Source organism: Macadamia integrifolia, unplaced genomic scaffold, assembly GCF_013358625.1.
Source record: "Macadamia integrifolia cultivar HAES 741 unplaced genomic scaffold, SCU_Mint_v3 scaffold1783, whole genome shotgun sequence".
NCBI classification, from domain to species: Eukaryota; Viridiplantae; Streptophyta; class Magnoliopsida; order Proteales; family Proteaceae; genus Macadamia; species Macadamia integrifolia.
This window is the reverse complement of record NW_024868349.1, coordinates 38,091-62,913: the sequence shown is the minus strand read 5'-3', so window position 1 is coordinate 62,913 and position 24,823 is coordinate 38,091. Positions and strand designations below refer to the sequence as shown.

Genomic DNA, 24,823 nt, shown 5'->3' with positions numbered 1-24,823 from the left:
TTATTAGTGCCAGAAGCATATACAACTCGGGTTTATCAAAGTTTGCTCTAGTATCAGATATCATCTCTTCGGGCAACTGGTCCTCCCCCCCGACCCATTCCATGCCCCAGCATGAAGACATTTGGAAGTCCCTGCCCCCTATCCAGTCATCTCAAAGACAAGAGCAAGATACCATTATTTGGCTGCCGGCTGCCTCTAAGCTCTTCTTTTCCATGGTTGCTTGGGACTATATCAGGATGCATAGGCCAGTCACTCCTTCGCACACTCATGTGGTTCCCACATCACATCCCCCGCCAGAGCTACACGGCCTAGAGAGCCTTCACCAACTCCCTGCCCACGAAATCTATGCTCATTCACAGAAGCATCCAAGTTGACCCGATGTGTATTCTTTATGGAACTGAACCGGAAGATATTGAGCACCTCTTCTTCGCCTACCCCAACTCCAACTCCACATGGAAATGGGTCCTCTCCAAATGCTAGCCAACAAACAGAACTATCCTTCCTTTCCACAAAGAATGGATTTGGATGGATATGACTTTCCAGGGAAAAACAATTTGTGATCTTATAGGAAAACTAGCCTTCTGCGCCACCATCAATCAGATTTGGATGGAGAGAAACCATAGGAAATGGACCTACAATTCTCGTTCTTTGGATAAGATTTGGAGCTCCATCTCCTTTGATATCAAGGGAAAAATCTCTCGGATCTCTACTTAATGTAACCCCACCCTTAGGAATTGGCATACTGTAAACTCCAGGGATTTGCCTAGCTCCATCATCAGGAACGCCTCTCATCTCTGAGATTTGTATCCACCTCTCCCCCCCCCTCTTCTTGGGGTTGTATGTTCTTTCTCTTGGTAATGAATTTTTTATTCACCCAAAAAGAAAAAAAAAACATGGTTCTTTTGCCTCTCGGCTGATATTATTCCCCCCCAGTGATGTCCCCCCTTTTGTTTCGCTTTTGGTGCAGTTCTTGTAAGGAGCTCTCCTTTTACGGTGTTTCTTTTCTTTTTTTTGGCTTACCTTTTCTGAAAGGTCTCAGCCTTGTTTTCCCTCCCCCACCCCTTTTTCCCTTATATTTTCTTTTCTCTCTTGATAATGAATTAATTTAATTATCCAAAACATAATATATTGGTATTTCTTCTTCGTCATAAATCTGAGGCATTTCAGTGCTTCCAGTCATTCCTCACCATGGTCCGGACCCAGTTTGATGACAAGGTTCAGATCCTACGGAGTGACAATGGAACTAAATGTATTGGTGCTAGCTTCCGCCAATACCTTGATAGTCAGGGCATGTGTTTTTCTAGACTTCTAGTGATTGCACTCCGGAATAGAATGGTATTCCTAAGCAAAAAAACAGTCATCTTCTCGACGTCACTCGCTCCCTCATGTTTAATATGAATGTTCTGAAGTGTTATTTGGGGGATGCAGTTCTTATTGCTGCCTATCTCATTAATAGGGTTCCCTCTAGTATTCTGAACTTTAAAACCCTTTTTAGTTGTCTCCCAGACCCCTCCCTTGCCTCCCATTAGGGTCTTCGGTTGTGTCTATTATGCTCACAACTCCACCCCTAGGCGTTCGAAACTTGATTCTCATGCCTTCTGTTGAATTTTTCTTGGCTTTGCCACTACTCAGAAGGGCTACTAATGTTTTCACCTCCCCCCCATCTTGAAGGCTCGTTGTTGCCATAAATGTCACTTTCCATGAATTTGAGCCCTATTTTCAGTCACCTCTTGAGGGCGAGAATACTATGTCCGAGATTCCTTCTCCATTTGTCATTGACTCTACTCGTCTTAAGGGGGAGCATGTTTGTCTTGAGAGGGAGCCACCTCTCAAGGAAAGCAGTAAAGGGGGCTTACTTAAATATTCTTGCAAGGAGAAACAGCCTACATGCGACCCGCCAAAGCAATCAATGAACTTGGATCCACCTCCTATCTCTTAATCACGTAATATTGATCCTCCCATTACAGCTACTGAGTCTTCTGATATTCATATTCTCATTGTTATTAGGAAAGGAGTTAGGACATGTACTAAGTATCCTATTTCTAACTTTATTTCCTATTTATCCCTGTCTCCGTCCCGCCGTGCCTTTGTTTCCACTTTGTCCTATGTTTTTATTCCTCAGGGTTGAAAGCTATGGCTGATCCTAAGCGGAAAAGTGTTATGTTGGAGGAGATATAGGCTCTTCAGAAGAACGGTACTTGGAAGCTTGATCCTTCTCCAAAGGGAAAAAAACTTGTGGGGTGTAAATGCATCTTTACTATAAAGATGAAGGAAGATCACACCATTGAGAGGTACAAGGCTAGATTAGTTGCCAAGGGCTTCACTCAAACTGACAGCATTAACTACCAAGAGACCTTTGCTCCTAGTGGCTAAGATGAACTCCCTACGTGCTCTCTTAACCTATGTTGCCAACCTTTGGTGGAATCTCCAACAGTTAGACATCAAAAATGCCTTCCGATTTGGAAGAAGAGATCTATATGGACATCCCACCAGGTTTTGAGTCTCCATCCATTGTTGGGAAAGTATGCCGATTACAAAAATCACTCTATGGTCTAAAGCAGTCTCCTCGTGCTTGGTTTAGTCAGTTCCTTAAGGCTATGCTGCATTTTGGTTACAAGAAAAGTCAGGCCAATGATACTTTATTTAACAGACGACTCAGGCGTGATGGTGATTGATGACAAAATTACTGGTCTCATCGTTTATGGGACGATATAGCGATCACAAGGAATGATGATGCTGAAATTTCCAAGATCAAGGCTCAACTTGCAATAGAGTTTGAGATTAAGGATCTAGACCCTCTTAAACATTTTCTTAGCATTGAAGTTGCTCGATCCGACAAGGGCATTTTCAACTCACAATGGAAATATGTCTTGGATCTTCTTAGTAAGACAGGCATGTTTCGGTGTAAACCTAAAGACTCCCCTATTGAGGCTAATCATTATCTTGGCAATAATGGTGGAGACCCAATTGATCGAGAAAGGTATCAACTTGTTGTTGTCAAGCTGGTTTATCTTTCTCACCCCTGTCCAGACATTGCATATGCCGTAGAGATTGTGAGTCAATTCCTCCATGCTCCACTGTCCACCCACCTTGAAGCAGTGTACCGTATCTAGAGATACTTGAAATCTATTCCATGAAAGGGCCTCACTCTCAGACAACACAATACCAGACTCGAAACCTTTACTAATGCTGATTGGGTAGGTTCTGTTGATGATCGTCGCTCTACCTCTGGCTATTGCACTTTCCTAGGTGGTAACCTTGTTACCTGGAGGTGCAAGAAGCAATATGTGGTCTCGAGGTCCAGTGCTAAGGTAGATTACCATGCTATGGCTCAGAGGATTTGCAAGCTCATTTTGCTTTTACGGCTCTACTCAGTGATCTTGGGATTGTTACTGCTGGTCCTATACGGCTCTACTATGACAATAAGCCTGCTAAATCAGTATCACTCATAACCTGGTTCAACATGACCGGACAAAACATATTGAGATCGACTGGCATTTCATCAAGAAGAAGCTAGAATAAGGTTCCATTTGTATTCCGTTTGTCACCTCAAAGAACCAGCTAGCTAATGTGTTCACGAAAGGTTTATCTTGTAATGTTTTTCATCCTCTACTCTACAAGTTTGGCAGGCGTAGTATATATGCCCCAACTTAAGGGGGAGTGTTAAAGTGTCTAGGTTTGATGTATCTAGACTTGTGACTCATCCTCACACTAGTTTTAACTGTAATCTCTCATTATCAATAAAGGTGGCCTCTATCATATTAGACAAGCCGAATCATTCTCTCATTCTTTTATTTCAACTATAAGTACTCCCTCAGTCCACGAAATTGCCCATTTGGGGGAAACACACATTTTAAAGAACCATTATTAATGATCCAGATTCCAAGTAACTCAAAATTATTATCCAATTTGTCCTTGTTCTCAACACAAAGATGGGTAAAATGGGAAAAACAACCAGAATTCATGCATTAAATTCTTGAAAGGGATTAACATTTTAGAAAATCCAAATGCCCAAAGTGGAAAGTCTTTAAGGAATGCAAGGAGTAACACATGAAACGCTTTATATTTTAAATGGATATGATGGAATATGTACCTTTGCACTATTGCAAATCGCGGAAGCATTAATCACATGGGGTCGAATACCATACTCAGCTAATAATCCAAGCATGGATGATGTAAAGATGTACCTCTCATCTTCCACAACCTGAAAATAGACACAATCCAAGTGCAGAACTTCATAAGCGAGAATAAAGAATATAAAATAAATCAATAATGGAATTCAGATGGCTGTCAAGATTGTATTCAATAAAACGTCTAGTTAATGAGGCTCATTCAAGGTTTCCAATAAAAAAGAATTTGGTCCCATAAAGCATGTCTTGCAAAGAAGATCACAGTTCAAGTCGAAACCGAAATATTTCAGATTTCAGTCAAAATTCGATTGAAATCTGGTACATTTCAGTTGGCAATTTCAATGATAAAATGGCCATATTTTTGCCCAAACTTTAAGAAAACCCTAATTAAGCATGGGAAAATTACATGATTACCCATTTTTCGGTTTCTCGTTACAAAATTACCCACAAAAAGTTTTGGTTAACAAAAATACCCAAAATTAGGTTTGGCTTTACAAAACTACCCACCCAAAGTTTTAGTTAACAAAAATATCCAAAATCAAGTTTGGGTTCACAAAACTACCTAAAATAGTGATTCTTCATCTTTCACATATAATCATGTGTTTTTTTATTACTAAAACTTTGAGTGGGAAGTTTTGTAAACTCAAACTCAATTTTGGGTATTTTTGTTAACTTAAACTTTAAGTGGGTAATTTTGTAAAGGAAAACCTAATTTTGGGTATTTTTGTTAACTGAAACTTTTGGAGGGTAATTTTGTAAAGAGAAACCCAAAAGTGGGTAATGATGTAATTTTCCCATTAAGCATCTCTAAATACATTTGAACCTTTGAATTGTTAAAAAAAAAAAAAAAAAGAGCACCGCACCCCTCCCCCCAAAAAAATGGTACCTTAGCTTCAAACCCTATAAAAATCTCTCAAAGTCCATCACAACAGCCTTATAGGCGAAAATTGTGAAATTTGAGTGCATTTGGCCAAATGATGTTATAAATGCACCCAAATGTTTTAACCACCAAGTCTTGATTCAGTAGCAAAATGAAGGACTTGGCCAAACAATTTGAGGTTCTCTCATCTCTGATAGCTCTAGGGTCTCAGGCAAAATTTAGAAATTTTTCTGAAATGATTCGAAATTTCATCAAAATCTTGCCAAAATGAGCTAAAATTTCAGCAAAAATTATCAGAACTTCAGGTCAAAATATGGTATGCATGTAGAGTTGACCCCTGTTTCATTTCAAGGCTTCACAAAACCTAAAATATTTTGTAAAATTTCAGTAATTTCAACCAAATTTTCTAACCATGGAGAAGATAAGATGGTACTATATTTATCTATATTAGGGCCCTAGAATGCTAAAAAGGTGAGGAAACAAGAGTTGTCATGATAGGAAAGAGAAATGACTATAAGGAACCAAGGATTCTCTCTTCTTAAACAACTTATATCCTCCACACTTAATCAATCCAAATTATTTTACACAAAAATACCATATCATCATGACTAAAATGAAATTATATCACCCAAATGTATTCTTAAAAAAGTGTATTAAGAGAAAAATATATTACAACCTTATTCATCAAAAACTCAAAATAAAAAAAAGTTGTCTAACATACTGCCTAGATACAAGAACTTAACCACTCCAGTTCCATTAGCAAGCTTATGCAGTTTAAACATTAGAATGTACACCAAAAGCAAACAAAAGTCATGTACCTATTGACATGCCCATGGGCCATTCAGAAGCAACAGACTATGCTACCAGAGTACCAGGACCACCAATTCTTTATCATCTACTCTAGTTAATGGGTTTTGATCGACACAGCATGGTTCAAAAATCAAAAAGTGTATTGATGCTTCTCAAGTACCACCAATTTGAAAAGTTCACATGAGTAACATGCATAAACAAACGATAATATTCAGAAATTTATCTATTTCACTTGCAACATTATATCAGCCAAGTTCTAGACATCTAAATGTCCATTCTGTTCAGTAGAGCCTTGTAAACATCAGGTTCTGACTGACTGGTGCTGAGTGAATATTTAAGGCAATGATTTACCTTCATGTCATGAGCTAGCCTTAAGTTTTCTTCAAGACCACCCTTTCTGCGAGCCATTTCTCCTAAAGCAGAAGTTATAGCATCCTTCTGCTTCTCATCAAGTGCCTGTTGCATCAAAGAACTTTATTTATAATTTTATAAGAGAATGCATTTTTACAGAATGGACAATGCAGAGAACGCATTTCCCTAATACAGGAGATAAATATTATTTAAGATCTATACAAACCACTCGCAAATCAGAAAATTTTCTCTCTAATGCATGTTTCTCATTCAGCAGCTGCAGCTCCTGGAAACCACATAAGACCCAATTAGTTTCTTGCAAGTGAGAGATGAAGATGAATGTAGTGCTGATTACAGTGAAAGCACTATGTTCATAAGTATATAGATATTTAGAGATTGCACCTTGAGACAAGCATCAGAAATTTGCTCACGCAGTAGCAAGATCTCCTCTTTCTGTGCCCTGAGTCTAAAATTAAGTTCCTGCTCAGAAATTCGATTAGGAAACATATCCATACCAAACCATGCTAAACAAGCTCAAGTAGACATAATCCCAATTGGAATTGCAAAGATCACTTACCATAGCCTCTTGTTCTGGAGAATAATTGACATTGTCATCCCCTCGTAAGTTCCTAGAATTAAAATACCTTTCAGCAATATGCCTGAAGAACAAACCAGAGATTGGTTTAAAACCCAAGACATCGAATATTTGACTGGTCAAAAATGTGAAAACTTCCACAACTCAATTTTGAGCAGTAGGGTAAACTTCTGAGTGAACTCCATAGTTGCCAAGGCGTCACTGGCTTCCAAGCTCATTCTTGGGTCCAATGAGGCAACACTCCTGGTTGATAACTTCACAAGTTTACATTGATTGATGTTTCTTGTTTTGTTTTTTTATGAATATGCTTGTATTATATCCTATGATTTATTTATTATATGTTGGTTTTCTAATATTAGGTCATTACTAGCATAATCATATTATACATTGATATGGCTTTTATGTTGCATGCAAGCAATTATCCTGGCTATATTACATAAGACATATGCTGCACGCCTAGGGCACCTAGGCGCCTCTCCAATGCCTTGGGTCCCCTAGGTGCCGTGACAACTATGAAACTTTTCCCAGTTTCCCGGGGTTCAGTGTTACCTGCTTGATGAATCAGAACTTGGCATTCGAACACCATCATCACCATTCAGAAACATATTGCTGTTGGAGGAAGACATAAGATGGGAAGCTGTTGGTACTGTTGAAGAATACATTATTACATGGCAGAAAATAATTTCCAGTTTCCACAAGCATCAGGAGGATCATGCATTTCACTTTTGTTATTCTTCCAACTCCTGCTTCACATTGAAGGAAACACAGTAGTACGATCCAAGCCCTACTCCCAAAATTTATAACTACATATCAGTTACAAAATACAATAATTAGAAAACAAAGTGTCAGCAAAATGGAATTCTAACAAAAAAATCTAAAGATGAAATACTAGAGCATTAAGCATTAGAACTAGTGCTTTGGTCACAACAAGGAGCCACCACTTTGGCTATTACTAAATCTTGCATGCAAACATCATAGGCATGCCTCAATTAAATTCTTACATCTACTCATGTAGAAGAAATAAAGGGTGGACCTTGGCGCAATGGTAAGATTGCTCCATTGCGACCTAGTGATGGCAGGTTAAAGTCGGGGAACAGCCTCTCTGCAAAGCACGAAGCAGGGGTAAGGCTGTGTACAATATGAGTCTATGATCCTCCCCAAACCCCACAGTGGTGGGAGCCTCATGCACTGGGTATGCCATTTTTTCTTCATGTAGAAGAAATAAGCATAATATGCACAAATTTAATTAATGAAAAGCCTTTCCTCTAAGGTGTAGAAATAGATGCAGCAGGGGCATATTGGTCCACACCATAGCCAACTCCACTTAAGTCAGTTAGTTATGGTTGGGGGACATTATTGTATAATCTCACATTATAAATAGGTCTTGGATGCTGGTCCAAGCACTACAATCCTAACTTATTCTATTAACATGGTATCAGAGCCTCTTCTCCCTTTTTCGATCTCTATCACTCTCCTTCTCTCGATTGTCCTCTCCTTTCTCAAAGAGTAGCATTAATGAGGTGATCCATGGATCTAATTGCTGCCGTAGACCTTACCTCAAACAAAGCAAGAAATAGTTATCTCCCTGGATCGAGAGTTGTTGACCCCCTTTTGCGATTTTTGAAATCTTTACCCTTGAGAATCAATCATTCACTCTTATTAAAGACTGAGTCTTGCCTTCATTGAATAATCAAGTTATTGCATCTTTGGCAGCATGTCACCATCTACTACAACAATCGGAAACTTTTTATCCCTGTGATTTCTCTTTTTAGGGTTTTCTTCCAAAACCCTAACAAAATTGATTTGGGATCATTCCTTTTCAGATAGGGCTGGTATTTGGAGGAAAGTTTTGCCATACCCAAAGGAGAACTCGACCGAATTTTGGCCCCTTTTCTGATGGTTATGTTTGAAGCAACCAACAATCTCCATCTTTGCATCGATTTGGGAAAAGTTTACTTAACTTTTTTGGGTATTTATTCCAGCATCAATTTGCACTCTCTGCTGATCCTGTATCCTTGGTTCTCTCATCATGTTTGAGATAACTACTGCTAGCTCAGGACTTGACGGACAAACTCGGAATGACTACCTACCTGCTGCAGCCATCTCCATTTAAACGGAACCAATTATCTAATTTGGTCTCAATCAAGCTAGATCAAGCTAGCTTACTATTGTTGGTCGTGGACTTCTTGGACATATCAATGGCAATACGGAGATATCTTCTGCTGGTGTACAATGTCTTGTATTTCATCACAATTTAATCCAGGGAGTACTGGTGCAGGCGCCTCAATAGAACAGAAGCGGTCCCGCTTTCCAGTAAGCGGGACGTGGGGGTTGCAAGGGGGGCAGGAGCCCCCCTGCATAGCTGTTTTTTTATTTGGGGGCAGTTTTGTACTTTCCGGATAAGGGTTTTGCGCTATATATTTGTAGCGAGGTTTTCTTTCTCTGTAATGCAAGCAATACTGAGAGGTGTGAGGACGAACGCTGTAACCCTATTCTCTATTGATAGTGAAGCAGAATCTCATCTCACCGAGGACATAGGCAATCTTGTCGAACCTCGTAAACCTGTGTGCATTGTTTGTTTTTGTTTTTTCATTACCTTCTGCATCGCTTTTAGGGTTACACCTGTGTGCATTGTTTGTTTTTGTTTTTCCATTGTTTGTTCTTTTTTGTTCTTGTTTTTCCATTAAACCTGTGTGCTGAATTTAAAATGAAGGATCTTGGTGCTGCTAAGAAGATCCTTGGCATAGAAATCCTTAAAGATAGAAGTGCACGTAAACTCTAGGTAACTCAAAAGAGGTATGTTAAAAAGGTGTTAGAGCATTTCAATATGGAAAAGGCTAAGCCGGTTAGAACTCCATTAGTTAGCCACTTCAAATTATCTGAAAGGCAATGTCCTACAACACATAAGGAGGTGGAGCAGATGTCTCAGGTCCCCTATGCTAGTGCAGTTGGGAGTATTATGTATGTTATGGTTTGTAGTAGGCCGAATTTGTCTCACACAGTCAGTGTTGTTAGTAGATATATGAGTAATCCAGAGAAGGAGCATTGGAATGCAATTAAGTGGATCTTCAAATATTTGAGCAAGACTAAAGATATAGGTGTTATGTTCAGTGATCAGGGAAGTTCCACAGAATTGGCGGGTTATGTTGATTCTGACTATGCTGGTGATTTATACAAGAGGAGGTCTACTATAGGGTATGTATTTACATTGGCTAGTGGACCTATATCATGGAAGGCGATGCTTCAATCTACATTTGCATTGTCCACTACAGAGGTAGAGTACATAACGGTAGTTGAGGCTCCTAAGGAAAGAGCCTATTTAGCTGGATTGGTTCATGAGTTGGGGTTGGAGCAAGGAGGTACAGTGTTACATTGTGACAGTCAAAGTGTCATACATTTTACAAAGAATCAGGTGTTTCATGCAAGGACAAAGTATATTGATTTGAGGTTTCACAAGATCATAGAGCTCATGTCAGAAGGCAGTATTCACTCGAGAAAAATTCATACAAATCGCAATCCTACAGATATGCTTACCAAGCCGATTACTATAGAGAAGTTCGTGTCATGTTTGGACTTGTTTAATATTACTTATTGAAGATGAGGGACGCACCAAAGTGGTGCGGGTTTGTACCTCTGATGAGGTACGGGGATGAAGACGTCTATAGGTTATCTTTACAAGAGGCTTGACAGAATTCAAGCCAAGGTGGAGATTGTTGGTGTACAATGTCTTGTATTCCGTCGTAGTTTAATCCAGGGAGTACTGGTGCAGGCGCCTCGACAGAACAGAACGGCAGTCCAGCTTACAAGTAAGCAGGCTGTGGGGGTTGCAAGAGGGCAGGAGGCCCCCCTGCATAGTAGTTTTTTTTATTTGAGGGCAGTTTTGTACTTACCGGATTAGGGTCTTTCGCTATATATTTGTAGTGAGGTTTTCTTTCTCTATAATGCAAGCAATACTGAGAGGTGTGAGGACGAGTGTTACAACCTTATTCTCCATTGATAGTGAAACAGAATCTCATCTCACCAAGGACGTAGGCAATCTTGCCGAACCTCGTAAATCTGTGTGCATTATTTGTTCTTGTTTTTCCACTACCTCTTGCATCGCTTTTAGGGTTATGTTTCTACATCTTATTCCTTTGTTCTTCTCAGGATCAGTGGATCTCTATTGACTCTCTGGTAATGTCATTTTTGCTCAACTCTATGCAAACTACCATTTGCAGTGGTTATTTTTTATTGGATACTGCTGCTCAAATATGGAAAGCTACAAAGGAAACATATGGGCAGTTTGGAAATGATGCTCAGGTGTATGAAATAAGGAAGAAGTTTAAAGGCACAACTCAGAAGGAGTTATCTACCTCACAGTATTATGCAGTGTTTCGCAGTCTGTGGCAGCAACTTGATCACTTTTCCAATTATCAACCCTCCACTGGTACTGACATGGCTGCCTACAGTAAGCATGTTGATAAGATTCAACTATATGAATTTTGTCTAGCCTAAATGTCGAGTATGATCAGACTAGGGTCCAAGTTCTTGGTCAAACTCCCTTCCCTACACTCAAACAATCATTTGTCCTGGTCAACAGTGAAGAAACTTGTCATTCTGCCATGCTTCGAACTCAGACCACAGATCGATCTGCTCTACAGACTACTGCTAATTCTACCACTGTTGATGGATCCACTTGCACTAGTGATCCTCCTAAAGACATTATCAAGTGTGAACATTGCAATAAGCCATGGCATACTAAGGCCACTTGTTGGAAGTTGCTTGGTAAATGATGAGGACATCAGCCCAGTTGGTCGTGGACTTAAAGTACACTGGAGGTGGCATCGCAGAGTTCAACCATCTTCAGCGTCCATAAGTATAAACGATTAGTTCCAAGAATATCACGCTGCTAGAAGACCCATCCAGTCAAGGCCCAAAGGTTGGTTCAACATCAATTAATTCCTGGCCTTTGGTTCAATAAACCAGTGCAAATATTGAGCTAATTTTAACTTCCAAAAGGCCCCATCGATCCAGCTTGCAGCAAGAGAGGAGTTTTCCCAGATGTTTCTAGAAAATTACAGCTGTCCAGACAGCTCTACCTCCAAGAGAAGCCATCGACTTCAGCAAGGAACTTGTTTCTTTTTTTTTCTGTTTTCTTTCTTGGACAGAAAGACAGTCCCTTATTTGGTTCCTTCAATTAGATTCTAGGAATGATTTCAGTGTCTTATCTTATTTTCTTAAGCCTCTCCATGTTGGTCTTTATTTCCTAAAATAAAACTTTTCTTTTGCATTGGTATCTCTAAAGCCTATAAGGTTGTGACCGAATGTATGCAAGAAATTTTAACGAATATTATTCAAGGAATGACAAATCGTTGGCCTCTGTCTCCCATCTTGGCTCTTCTACTTCTTCTTTCTCTCTCTCCAATTCTTCTTGGTGACAAGGTAAGGTATCAAATCTCTCTGTCCCTCTCTCTATTATTAGCTTTAGCTTAGCACCTATTATTTTTCTGAATAGTGAAAGAACATGTACTTAATTTGATATCATGCTGCCCATTTTCCCCAGCCCCATTTCCCAACTGAAGCCTTGCTGGGTTGGTGTACTTAGGACTCTATTGTTCATTGCAACAACGATTTTTCTGTTTTTATTCAACATATTGACCATATATGCTGCTGCCATTCCCTTACTTTCAGTCCTTGCCTGGGTTTCACACAATCTTAGTAGAACTTGCCTAATCAGCCTTTATAGGGACCCTAGTTTCTAGGTTTCCCCTACATCAGTAAACTTGCTGATTTTGAAGCCAAGCGTGGTTGTGGGAAGTCCAAGAACAAGGCAAACCTTGTGGTTGAAAAGTTTACTTCAAGACCTTGGTCCTGTTTGTCTTCTGATGATGTTGTACTATGATAATAAATCTGCAATAAGTATTGCTCATAATCCAATACAACCTGACTGTACGAAGCACATGGAGATTGACACTTCATCAAGGAGAAGCTGGAGAATGGACTGATTTGTGTGTCCTTCGTGAAGTCTGGTGATCAGCTTGTCAATGTCTTAACTAAGGGATTTTTTTTTTGGGGGGGGGGGGGGGGGGCGGGGCGGGGGTGTGGGGGGAGTCTTTCATCCTATTTTGTTCAAGTTGGGCATGTATGATACCCATGCCTCAACTTGAAGGGGAGTGTAGAAATAGATGCCGCAGGAGCATATTGGTCCACACCATAGCCGACTCCACTTAAGTGAGTCGGTCATGGTTGGGGGACATTACTGTACTCTCTCTCTCTCTCTCTCACATAAAGGTCTTGGATGTTGGTCCAAGCATTAGAGTCCTAGCCTATTCTGTTAACAGAAGGAATGATAACTGATTAAAATAATACAAAAGTGGTACTAATATAATTATTTATATAAAAAGAAGAAGAAGAAGCTCAGTCCATGCATAGCAGTAAAAACTGCACTATCCATAGAACTCTTCAATTCTTGATGTCCTGCTTTTGGAGTTCTAGAAGGCTGCCTCAGGCAATGGAAAGGGACCATAACCGATGGTAAATTTTCCAGATCACCAAGGATAGCTAGAAGAGGTCTGTAAGATGTTAAGCAGTTGCCCAGACCAATAGACAACATCTTTTTGACTCTTAATGTGGACAAGGACTTTTTTCTTTTCTTTTTTTGGGGGGCCGGGGGGAAAGGGGAGGGGGCATAAATATGGAGACAGTTTTCAAATCATATCAATGACCAGATATAAGAAGAAGCGGTGAAGCATCAGTGATGTTGAAGCACTTCAAGGACAGCTTTGTTTATACAGCCCAGTTTTTTAGTGACCAGCTTTTGCCCAGGTGGTTTCTGTAAACAAGAAATTTTTTAAAGGATTTTGCACAACCACCTTCTTTTGTTGCAGAAGATTCTAGGGACATGGAAGTACTATGATATAGAACTTATATCCTTTTTTTAATTTCTTTTTTCATCTCTCAGAGAAATTAAGTTCGAAAAAGCACCATTATGACACAGATTTGGTGTGAAGGTCAACAGAAGCAAAATGAAAGTGGCAAATGGATCCAGTTCAGCTAAAAATTAGACTGGCTAAGCATGGACTGCTTGGCCCTAGGTAGATGCAAGCAATGCACATATCTGTTGCAGGTGCTGAAAGAGTTTTGAACTCAACTAAAGATTGATATGGTCACCAGTGTTCACATATTTGTTAAAGGGACATTCATACAAACTTCAATGATCCAGGGGGAAAGGACAGAAAAATGATTGTCTTAAGCTTGTGTAGAACAGGACACTGAAGCCACAGGAACGTGTAAGTAAAACAACCAAAGTTCAATTTGAATTCACACCTCATCTAACATCATGTTTCAGCATTTTGACAAAACATCATCTCATATCGAAAGCATGAACAATTTCTTGTGGTTTTGGATTAAAACAAACAGAGAAGTCCTCAGCCATCTGGCTAAGTAGGTACGAATGCAAATCCTACAATATACCACAAAGACATGAATCCATCGACTATCCCTACTTCTTCCTTCACCCACTGGTAGGGACAACCCTCATCCAACCTTCACATCCATGACCATCAATTGATATTTCACTGGTGGTTTAGTCCTTCACAGATATTTTTTTCTCGGGTTGGTGCCCAAGTGTATAGTTTCTACACCTCACTACCGTTTTCCCTAAATGACCCAATACCCTCAATTTTCCAAACTGACCAAAATGCACCCAGTGTTCCCAAAATGACCAAAATATCCCTAGTTTTCCCAGAATGATTAAAATACACCAGATTTTCACAATACATAGTTTTCCCAGAATGATTAAAATACACCAGATTTTCACAATACATCCTGAGTTTGCAATTAAGAATGTACAGCTTTAGTGATAATATAGATTGAACACTAAAATTAACTGAAACTTACAATGCAAGAATTTTGATCTTGTTACGACTTCAAAAATGACAGAAGGTACAATATTCAAGCTCAAGTCAATCACAAAGCAAGCTTTGTAATAATGAATTGCTTGCTCAATTCTATATCGTTGCATTGATCAGCCAATGATTAATTCAGTTCTGAAACTGAAGCAAGAAACTCTATAAATCATTTTACCAAAAATAAAAGTTATATAAATCTTTTTAAACATAGAGTTTAGCTAGAGAATCAGTGTTGACTAACAAATTACTGAATATAGCAGCTACAGATCAAGTACTCAGGTAAAACCCTTAAATTGAAATTATAGTTGTAGGTTTGTATAGCACACCCCAACACCCCCCCCCCCAAAAAAAAAAAAAAACCCCCCGCCACTTCAGAAACACTAACTTATCTCAACTCCTCTGACAAAGTTGGAGAGGAACCATTACTGAGGATGAGGGTTTATAATGCAAAACAGAAGTTTCACAAAGTTAGCAGTAAAACAGAGCAATGAAACGCAATACAGTTAAACAGACAAATGAAATGCAATATGAATTGAAACTTTGACAGTGTCATGAATAAGACGATTCCACAAGCTAAAAGCTTTTCTTTTTTTCTTTTTTTTTAATTCTTCCGAACCCACTGCATCAAATGAAGTCAATTCACCATCAACTTCCATAATAAGGTCTTCTTGGTTTGACGAATGGCTAAATAACCACCAGAGCAAGAGATTATTCCACAAGTTAAAAGAACTAAGACCAACAGACCAATGACTAAACTGAAATTCAAACCAGAAAAGGCATCCATTTTTTATTCGTGAGATTCAAACAAGACGTTAAAATCACGAAATTTTGCATTAACAAAACGAATTATTTTCAGTTAGGATTAAGAAATGATGAAATTTTTTTTGGGGGCAATGAGAAGTGATGAACTAACAACACCACAAAGAATTACACTTAATTACGGATTAATATAATGCAATTTGTATGAATAGACATATAACAAACAAACCCTAGTAACAGAATGCCTCGAATTCTGTAGACACAGACGAGAACAACCACATTCGGGAAGGAACCATAGCTTACCTGATTTGCAGAATATGACAAAATCGTCCGTCTTTCTGTGATGCCGAGTTAAACTTCTGGATCCACTTAAAAAGGATAGACTGAGAGAGAGAGGGACAGAGAGAGAATTCTCTTATATTCAATTTGTTTTAAAAGGTTCGAAGCTTGTAACTTGTTGTCACAGATACAAGCAAATGTGAAATTTGAGAGCAGAAAGTGGAAAATCGTTTTTTTGGTAAGACAGAAAGTGGAAAATCATGCGACAAAGAAAGTAGGGGCTGATGAATAATTAGAATCTAATAACAATACCATTAATTTCCTTACAAAATTAGGGATATTTGACGTTTTTACAAAATTAGGGATATTTGACGTTCTTTTCTCCTTCTCTCTTTTTTATATATGTTTTTCGTTTTTTTATTAATTATTAACATAGTGATGAGTGATGAGAGAGACGTATGAGTTGGGTTTCCGAACACACTTTCGCAGTAGCTGTGAAGAAGAAATTGGCGAAATTTACTGGTCGTTTTCACATCTGGTCCAAAGATGTAGAAATTCTGCTGGACAGCAGTACAGCACACAGAGATTGTGATATTTTTCTTCCCTGCTTACGAGAATGACATGCTTGAGTCGAACGGATGGGATCATCCCACATGAGTCTGATCCTTGTGTCGTGATCATACTTTTAAAAATATGATCGAATCGGTCAGGATCGTCCGATTTGGATTGATATTGGTAGAGACCGATCCAATGGTAACTCATAACAGAAAAATTAGATTTGGCTCGTCCCCAATTTCTCGTGCAGTTCCTTCACGATTGCAGCACTTGTCGTTGACACGATTCGATGACTAATTCAAAATACCACTGATTTAATGCAAAGAAATTTTGAAATCTCAAAACCACAGTGGTTTTCAAAATACCACGGTTTTATTTTAGAAACCCGCGCCCACTACTCTTCTTCTCGGGTTGAAATCATCTGTAATTCCGATCTCGTACAATTCCGTGCAATACCATCTTCAGGCGGTGACACGTGTATTAATATCAATACAATGGTCTAGATCTGGTATAATTAATAAAACATTAAATCAGTGAAGAGACATTTAAATCAAATCTGGACCATTGCATTAATATCAATACATGTGTCACCTCCTGAATGTGGTATTTCACAAAATTGTACAAGATTAAAATTGCAAACGATTTTTTTCCAATTTATGCTGACATAAGAACAAACTATTAGATGTTCGTGAAACCTCAACTCCTAAGTAGTTAAGATCTCCCAATTCTTTCAAAGCAAAATCTTGAGACAAAGCTTTCACAAGAGTAGAAATGGCTGAAGGAGAATTCCCTGTAATGACCAGATCATCCACATAGATTAGGAAATAGATTGTAATAGTTGTAGACTGGAATATAAAGAGAGACGTGTTCGTTTTTTATGATTGGAATCCCTGTGAGTGGAGAAAAGTATTGAGTTTGGTGTACCAGGGCCTTGGAGCCTGCTTAAGACCATAAAGTGATTTCCGTAGCAGACAAACATGATCAGGTTTTGAGGCATCAATAAATCCCGCGGCCGCTCCATATATACAGTTTCAGTCAGGTCTCCATGAAGAAATGCATTGCGCACATCAAATTGCTTAAGTACCCAGTTGTTCGTGATGGCAAGGGATAGAATTACCCTTATAGTTGTAACTTTGATGACTAGGCTGAAGGTTTCTTGATAATCCAGCCCTGGTCGTTAATGAAATCCTTTAGTGACAAGCCGTGCTTTGTGGCGTTCTATAGTGCCATCTGAGTGTTGCTTGATGCGAAAAATTCATTTGCAGCCAATGGGCTTACATGAGGACAAAGGTGGTACAAGGACCCATGTTTTATTATGAATTAGAGCATTGAGCTCCTCTTCTATGGCAGTACGCCATTCAGCCAGTTTCAGTGCTTGAGAAGCACAAGTTGGTTCAATAGACTCCTTTAGTGGATGTTTTGTAGCAGAGAGATTAAGGTGTGCTGGTGGATGAAGGGACCGAGTACGTGAGTGGGTAATCATAGGATGATGACAACCAGGCTGATGATTGTTTGGTGAAGACACCGATTTACAGGTCAAAATGGGTGAAGAAGAAGATGGAAGCGGGTCGGGTAGAGTTGGAGCTGTACCGGATCTAGATCCAACAAATTAAGGGAAGGTGATGGATCTGTTTGACATGATGGGCTTGGTTGAGATGATGGGCCAAGGGAAGAAAGTGAATTTGGAAGTGATGTTGGACCTGGTGAAGAAGTAGAATTAGGAAAGGATGATGGGCCAGGTTGAGATGATGGGCCACGATTAGAAGGGTTGGTAGAATCAATGTTCTTGGAGGGGTGTAGAGAAAAGGATCCAGATGTATCAAACGGCCCAGAGTTTGGTGGCCTAGACTCATATACACATGGATAGAGAACTGGTGGAGTATGAAACCAGACTGAGGTGTCAATAGACCGAGAGGACATGGCCGAGGGAAGGGAGGAATATGGAAATACAAATTCATTAAAGTTACATGATGCGAGATATACAATTTGTTGGTGAAGGATCGAAACATTCCTATCCCTTATGGTGTAGGGAATAACCCAAGAAAATGCAAGGTCGGGATCGCGGATCAAGTTCGTGTTTAGCATAGGGCCAAAGCCATTGATAGCATAAACATACAAATATACGAAGAGATTCGTAATCAGGTGTTGTATGAAAGAGATATGCAAGAGGACTTACATTCCCAATGAGTGAAGTAGTTGGCATTCTATTGATGAGATATACCGTTGTTAGAAAGGCATAGCTCCAGAATTGGGTTGGAAGGTGAGCATGAAACAGCAATGCCAAACCAGTCTCAACGACATGTCGATGTTTTCTTTCCACTGCTCCATTTTGTGCTTGAGTATGTGGACATGAGAACCGATGTGAAATGCCATGAGTTTGAAGAAAACATTTCAGTTTCTGAAATCCACCACCGCCATTGTCACACCCCGTTCACACTGAACCGGGCCAGTGACCGAGTTAACACCGGTTAACCCAAACCTGCCAGGATCATCAGATACTGTATTCCACCACAGCATACACACAACTTGTAATACCCCACTTCTTAAACCCGGTCTGATTTCGCGGTTGAACCGGTTTAACCATGGAGGAACCGAGCCAGAGGAAATTAGAGCGGGTTCCTTATGGGCTATGATGGCACGGGTGACCTTAAACACTAGTTGGCCCGACAAGTCCGAGCCAGTGCCAGAAGAGACGGGAGTGCCCAAGCCGTGTACATGCACCTACCATAAGGCCATATGCAGATAAAACAGGTATTATATCCGTATTCTAAGGTATATACGTATGCTACATCGTATGCTAGGGGTGGGGTTCGCGCCGAGGCCCGAACCCGGTCAAAATCCCAAGTTTTGGCCCTCAGGTGGGTAGGACAGGTGGGTACACCCACCCACCTGAGTGACCCATCCAAGTGCACTATTCACTTAATTAGGAATTGTATATAAAGCTTTATGATTTTCTCTTCTTTCCATTTATTACCCTCGTACGTTGGTGAGAAAAGTAAAGAGGAGAGAGAAAAGAAAGGGAAGAAGAAAGGAAGAGAAGGAAGAGGAAGGATTTCAGTGGCGCCGANTGTCCCATTTCCTAATCACTTGGTAAACTAAAGGAAGACTGCTTCTATGGATAAAATTTTAGAAGTCTTCAAAAATGTAGAAGTGAACATCCCACTTTTGGAGGCCATATCCCAGATCCTCGCCTATGCAAAGGTACTGAAAAATTTGTGTACTCACAAACGTATCACTAGTGTGCCCAAAAAGGGGTTCTTGGAAGGTAACATTAGTTCTATAATTACTCAGCCTATAGCAGCCAAGTATAAGGATCCAGAGAGCCTTACCATATCTTCTGTCATAGGCAACACCTACATTGAGCATGTCTTACTTAACCTTGGCGCAAGTGTGAATCTTTTACCTTACCATGTGTACAAGCAACTTAAATTGGGATAATTGAAAGCCACTGGAACTACTCTTCAGTTGGCAGATAGGTCTGTTAAAATTCCTAAAGGGATGGTTGAGGATGTCTTACTAAAGGTGGGAAAATTTATTTTCCCTGTTGATTTCATTGTGTTAGATACCAAGCCCTTCTCAACCAAGGATGAGATCCCAATAATTCTAGGATGACCATTCTTGGCTACTAGTAATGCATTAATCAACTGTCAGAATGGTTTCCTAAGATTATCTTTTAGTAACCAAAGTGTTGAGTTTAACATGTTTAGGATAAGCAAGCAACCACATATGGAAAAAGAGATTAATATGATTGAGGATTTTTTGGATTTTTCTGATGATTTAATTACCAACTTTGATATTAATTTTGATTCAAAATTCCAGGAGTGTATGGATGAGTTGGATGATGATAGTGAAAATTTCTTTTCTAAAGTCTTGAGTCTTCACACACCTGTCTTGAGTCTTCACACACCTGTGGAGCCCTTAGGACCCCTTTCCAATTCCATTCCCAAACCTTCTACAGTTGAGCCCCCTAAGCTAGATCTTAAGGAGTTGCCATCTAATTTGAGGTATGCTTTTCGAGGGTCTAACTAGACTCTTCCTGTAATAATTTCTTCAAATCTGACTTCTAGCCAGGAAGAGGAGTTACTTAAAGTGTTAAAAGATAATAAGGAAGCCCTAGGTTGGACCATGGCTGATATCAAGGGTTTAAGCCCTTCTATTGTGCAACATCATATACATCTTATAGATGATTCCAAACCATCCACGGAACCCCAAAGAAGAGCTAACCCAGTGATAATGGAAGCTATTAAGAAATAGATCCTAAAGTGTTTGGATCATGGAATAATTTATCCTATTTCTGATAGCCAATGGGTAAGCCTAGTTCACGTAGTGCCTAAGAAGTCTAGTGTGACTGTAGTTCCTAATACCAATAATGAACTAATTCCAACCCATGTCCAATCTAGGTGGACTATAGGAAACTTAATGTGGCAATTTGGAAGGACCACTTTCCATTGCCATTCATTAACCAGATGTTAGAGAGGTTAGCTGGACATGAATACTATTGTTTTCTTAATGGATATTCTGGCTATAACCAGATCCCAATTAATTTAGAGGACCAACTTAAGACCACTTTTACATGCCCATATGGAACATTTGCTTACAGGCGTATGTCCTTTGGGCTTACAATGCCCCTGCTACATTCCAACGATACATGATGAGCATATTTTCTGACATGGTTGAAAAATTCTTAGAAGTATTTATGGATGACTTTTCAATTCATGGGAATTCCTATTCTGAATATCTTCATCATCTTTCTCTAGTTTTGAAAATGTGCATATCTAAGGATTTGATTTTGAATTGGGAGAAATGTCATTTCATGGTTAAGTCTGGTATTGTTTTAGGTCATGTAATATCCAAGGAGGGAATTAAGGTAGATAGAGCCAAAGTGGATTTAAATGATAATTTATCACCTCCTCGATCTGTTAAGGACGTCCGATCTTTTCTAGGGCATGTGGGTGTAGGTACCATGGACCTTCACACCCCGGAATTAGGATATGGCATGTAGCGCGAGTACACACGCTCGAGTTCGACCCTAATGAGATGAGATGGTATCCCCTGGTCATCAAATGCCAAGGGGGGATACACGTTATGGGTAAAAGGGAGTCGCCACCTAGAAAGGGTCTAGGACCCATAAATGTCTCCCACAATCAAGGGAGAGAGACTAATGACTCTGATGGATAAGGTTGGTTTGCACCAAGATTCTAGACAAGTATCAAGTGACAGACTGGGAAGGTGTTAGGCACCCAGTCTGCCCGACCCTAAGGCCGGTCTCTTTTTGTTTGACCAAAGTTTGTTTGTACCCTACTAACTAGTCTTAAATCTAGGTCACTGAAAACCCTAAACTAGGTATCTAAGCATGACATGTGAAAACCCTAAACCAAGTGTCTAAATTATGCTAGCTAGGTTATGATGCAAATAATGAAATGATTACGCTGATTAAAATTAAAAACCCTAAATGATTTAATTAATGTATTATAAGTCTTAGATTAATCTAATTAAATAAGCCTAAACCTAGGATTAGTTTAGCAACTTATGAAACCCTAAATTGAACTAACTCAATTAATTGAACCTAACCTAGATGGATGATCAATGAATTTATGAAATCCTAAATTGAATTAATTAAAAATGATTAATCCTAATCCCTAGTAATTTGTGAAATAAATTATTGCAATCCTACTTAATCTAATTGGTAAAAGATTTATAAATTAAATGAGACCTAATTAATTTATAAAAGTGAAACGGATTAATTACATTAAATGAATGCATTTTTCCTAATCTACCTAATCTAGAGTAGGAGGATTAAACTAAACCTACGGTTTAATTAAACTAATTATGAAACCTAATTGTACTAATTATGTTTACCTTAAGCTAACCTAAGATGAGTTAAACATTTTTCAAAACCCTAGTTAAGCTAATGAGAAGAGAATCTTTTAACTAAATAAATGCAATGCTAATTATCTTCTAAATTAAATATGTCTAATGATTATTTCATGCTATACCTACAGTACATTAGAGTCTTAATGTTATATTAATTGAACCCATTAAATAATTAAAATAACTAATTATGATAAAGAAAAACACTAGTAAAAAATGATATATGAACTTAAGCAATTAAACTAATCAAAGAAGCTAAATGAAATGATTAAAGGAAGCTAAACAAGCTAAAGGAAGGGAAAGCTAGATGAATTGGAATACAAGTATACTAATTGCACTATTTTAAACAAGATCTGATTTTTTATTGCATTTAAAGAAAGAGGATGAAATGATTAAATTAAAGGAAGGGAAAGCTAAATGAATTATAACAGAAACTCATTTCCCAAACACATCCTAATGCTACGGGCCGGTTTGAGGGGCCAACCACGCCCTTGTTAACATACGCCCTAGACTACGTCCCATACGTTATTAAGAGGGAAATAAAATAAAAATCAAACCAAAAATCGATAAAATAAAAATAAAGAACAAAAGGAGGGGAAGATTCCACATAGAAAACATAAATACAAATATGGATTAATTAATCAGCAAATTAAAGAAATAAAAAAAAAAGAAAATAAAATAGGAAAAAGAAAAGAAGACCATGGGTTGGAGATGGATTTTGGCAAAAGGGGAGGAGATGGGATTCAGGCGGGGCTGTTTGGGAATCCACGTATAGTGCTTGGGATTTTGCGTCAACTAAAAGCAAGGCAAAGGTACTTGCAGCCATGGGTTTGGCGATGGTTTTGTTCAGTGTGAAAGAGGACGATGCAGCACTGATCTTCATGGCCTATGAGGCCGTAGTAAGCACAAAAGAGGGGAAGACGTTCGTACTGGACTTCAATGGGGCAGTCATCACCATTCCTTCGTTTGATGTTGATGGAGGATTTCAGCAGTTTGGTAATGTTAACCCTGGTATGAGCTCTGAAGTATTGAATGTGTTCCCCTAATCTAACTCCATTGATATGCATGACTTTGGAACAGGGATAGACCTTCGCACTTAGGCGTGCAGCTAGTTGAATATCTTGGAGTTCTATTGGAAGGCCATGTAATTGAATCAAGAAGTCGGCTGAGTCGAAGTCCCAATCCTTTGAGTCCCTCCAATGGTCCAGAATAATAAGGTTTTCAGCAACAGACTAAGGGCCTTCGTTCAGGACATTGAAAATGTCTAATGGGTGATGGAAACGAAAGGCAAAGGTGTCTTTGAATAGTTTGGTAATGGTGACTAGGTGTTGGGGTGTTGGGTTGCTGCCGGTTAGGTGTTGCAGCAGCAGGGAAGGAAAAGAGAAAGAAAAAGAAGAAGAAGAAGAAGAAGAAGAAGAAGAGGAGAGGAGGGTTAGGTGCGGCTGCAGGAGAAAAAGAAAAGAAGAGAAGAAGAAGAAGAAAAGAAGAAAGAGGGGGGTTCGGTTGCTGCTGTAGGAGAAAAAGAAAATAAGAGAAGAAGAAGAAGAAAAGAAGAAAGAGGGGGGTTCGGTTGCTGCCAGTTACAGCAGCAGGGAAGGAAAAGAGAAAGAAAAAGAAGAAGAAGAAGAAGAGAGGAGGGTTAGGTGCGGCTACGGTTCGGTTGCTGCCGGTTAGGGGTTGCAGCAGCAGGGAAGGAAAAGAGAAGAAGAGAAGAAAAAGAAGAAGAGAGGAGGGTTAGGTGCGGCTGCGGTTCGGTTACTGCCGGTCAGGGGTTGCTGTCACACCCCGTTCACACTGAACCGGGCCAGTGACCGAGTTAACACCGGTTAACCCAAACCTGTCAGGATCATCAGATACTGTATTCCACCACAGCATACACACAACTAATATAAACTCATCAGATCAGCGGAAGACTAAGTTTTACCTGTGAATAACCCCATAATACCTTATACCCGGATAGTGATACAATAATTATATACATTTGGGCCCGAAGGCATGATATATACACAAAAAGAATAAAATTCAAATATCAAGTACATAAGGAAATCCACCAAAACAATCAGAGTACACAGCTCGACTCGGTATCAAGGCTATAGCCCAGCTCGGCATCACGTAGTAGAGCTCAGCTCGGCCTCAGAAGTGGAGCTCAGCACGGCCTCAAAGGTGGAGCTCGGCTCGGCCACAGAACTGCTGTCTCGCAGCACAGCTCTTGCACGAGCAGTTAGTGCCGTGCTCTAACTCCTCAGGGGTCCACCAGTCCTCTTAAGGAAACTCAACTGTGGGACCCACCCCATGCTCCTTAGATGTATGACCTACAAAATCATCTAAAAAGGGGCGTATACGTGGGATGAGCTCACTAGCTCAGTAAGTAGAAAGATGGACCACATAGCAGTCCACACATCACAACACATCATATGCACTAATGTCATGCTATACATTTTAAATCACATCCACCTAAGCAACATTACTAAGTCCTCGGTTTTAGTGCTACTACAACCACAGTGCGCGTATACTCTGGGTACAAGCCGCGAACTCCCTCCCGCGATACGCCCATAGGGCTGTCGGAGAAGGCCCACCGTGAGTACTCGGAAAAGTAAAGACAATGCCTTCCACCGGCTCTCAACAGAAATGTAAATGACTGAAAATAAAGGTGTTGACTCCAGCAATTTAAAAGCAGTACGATTGGCCCTCTTGAATGTACCAC

The 24,823-nt window shown here is 39.6% G+C and overlaps 1 protein-coding gene across 16 annotated transcripts in view; it reads right to left on the bottom strand.

The window, feature by feature from the left end:
- The window catches only part of LOC122064820, a 106,210-nt gene extending 90,030 nt beyond the window's left edge, over positions 1 to 16,180 (bottom strand). For 3 of the 16 annotated variants that reach the window (XR_006135837.1, XM_042628601.1, XM_042628600.1), the window contains exons 1-7: positions 15,718 to 16,149; positions 7,316 to 7,550; positions 6,749 to 6,830; positions 6,574 to 6,651; positions 6,398 to 6,457; positions 6,172 to 6,276; positions 4,094 to 4,204 (exon numbers count right to left, since the gene is read on the bottom strand). Coding sequence is in view for 12 of the 16 variants with exons in the window: in XM_042628601.1 (XP_042484535.1) it covers positions 4,094 to 4,204; positions 6,172 to 6,276; positions 6,398 to 6,457; positions 6,574 to 6,651; positions 6,749 to 6,830; positions 7,316 to 7,428 (549 nt within the window). In the remaining 4 variants the exon portion in view is untranslated. Of the gene's footprint in view, positions 1 to 4,093; positions 4,205 to 6,171; positions 6,277 to 6,397; positions 6,458 to 6,573; positions 6,652 to 6,748; positions 6,831 to 7,315; positions 7,570 to 14,644; positions 14,800 to 15,717 lie in introns of all 16 variants that reach the window. The other 13 variants (XR_006135834.1, XM_042628598.1, XM_042628594.1 and 10 more) reach the window with 12 other exon arrangements.
- Between the last annotated feature and the right edge of the window lie 8,643 nt (positions 16,181 to 24,823).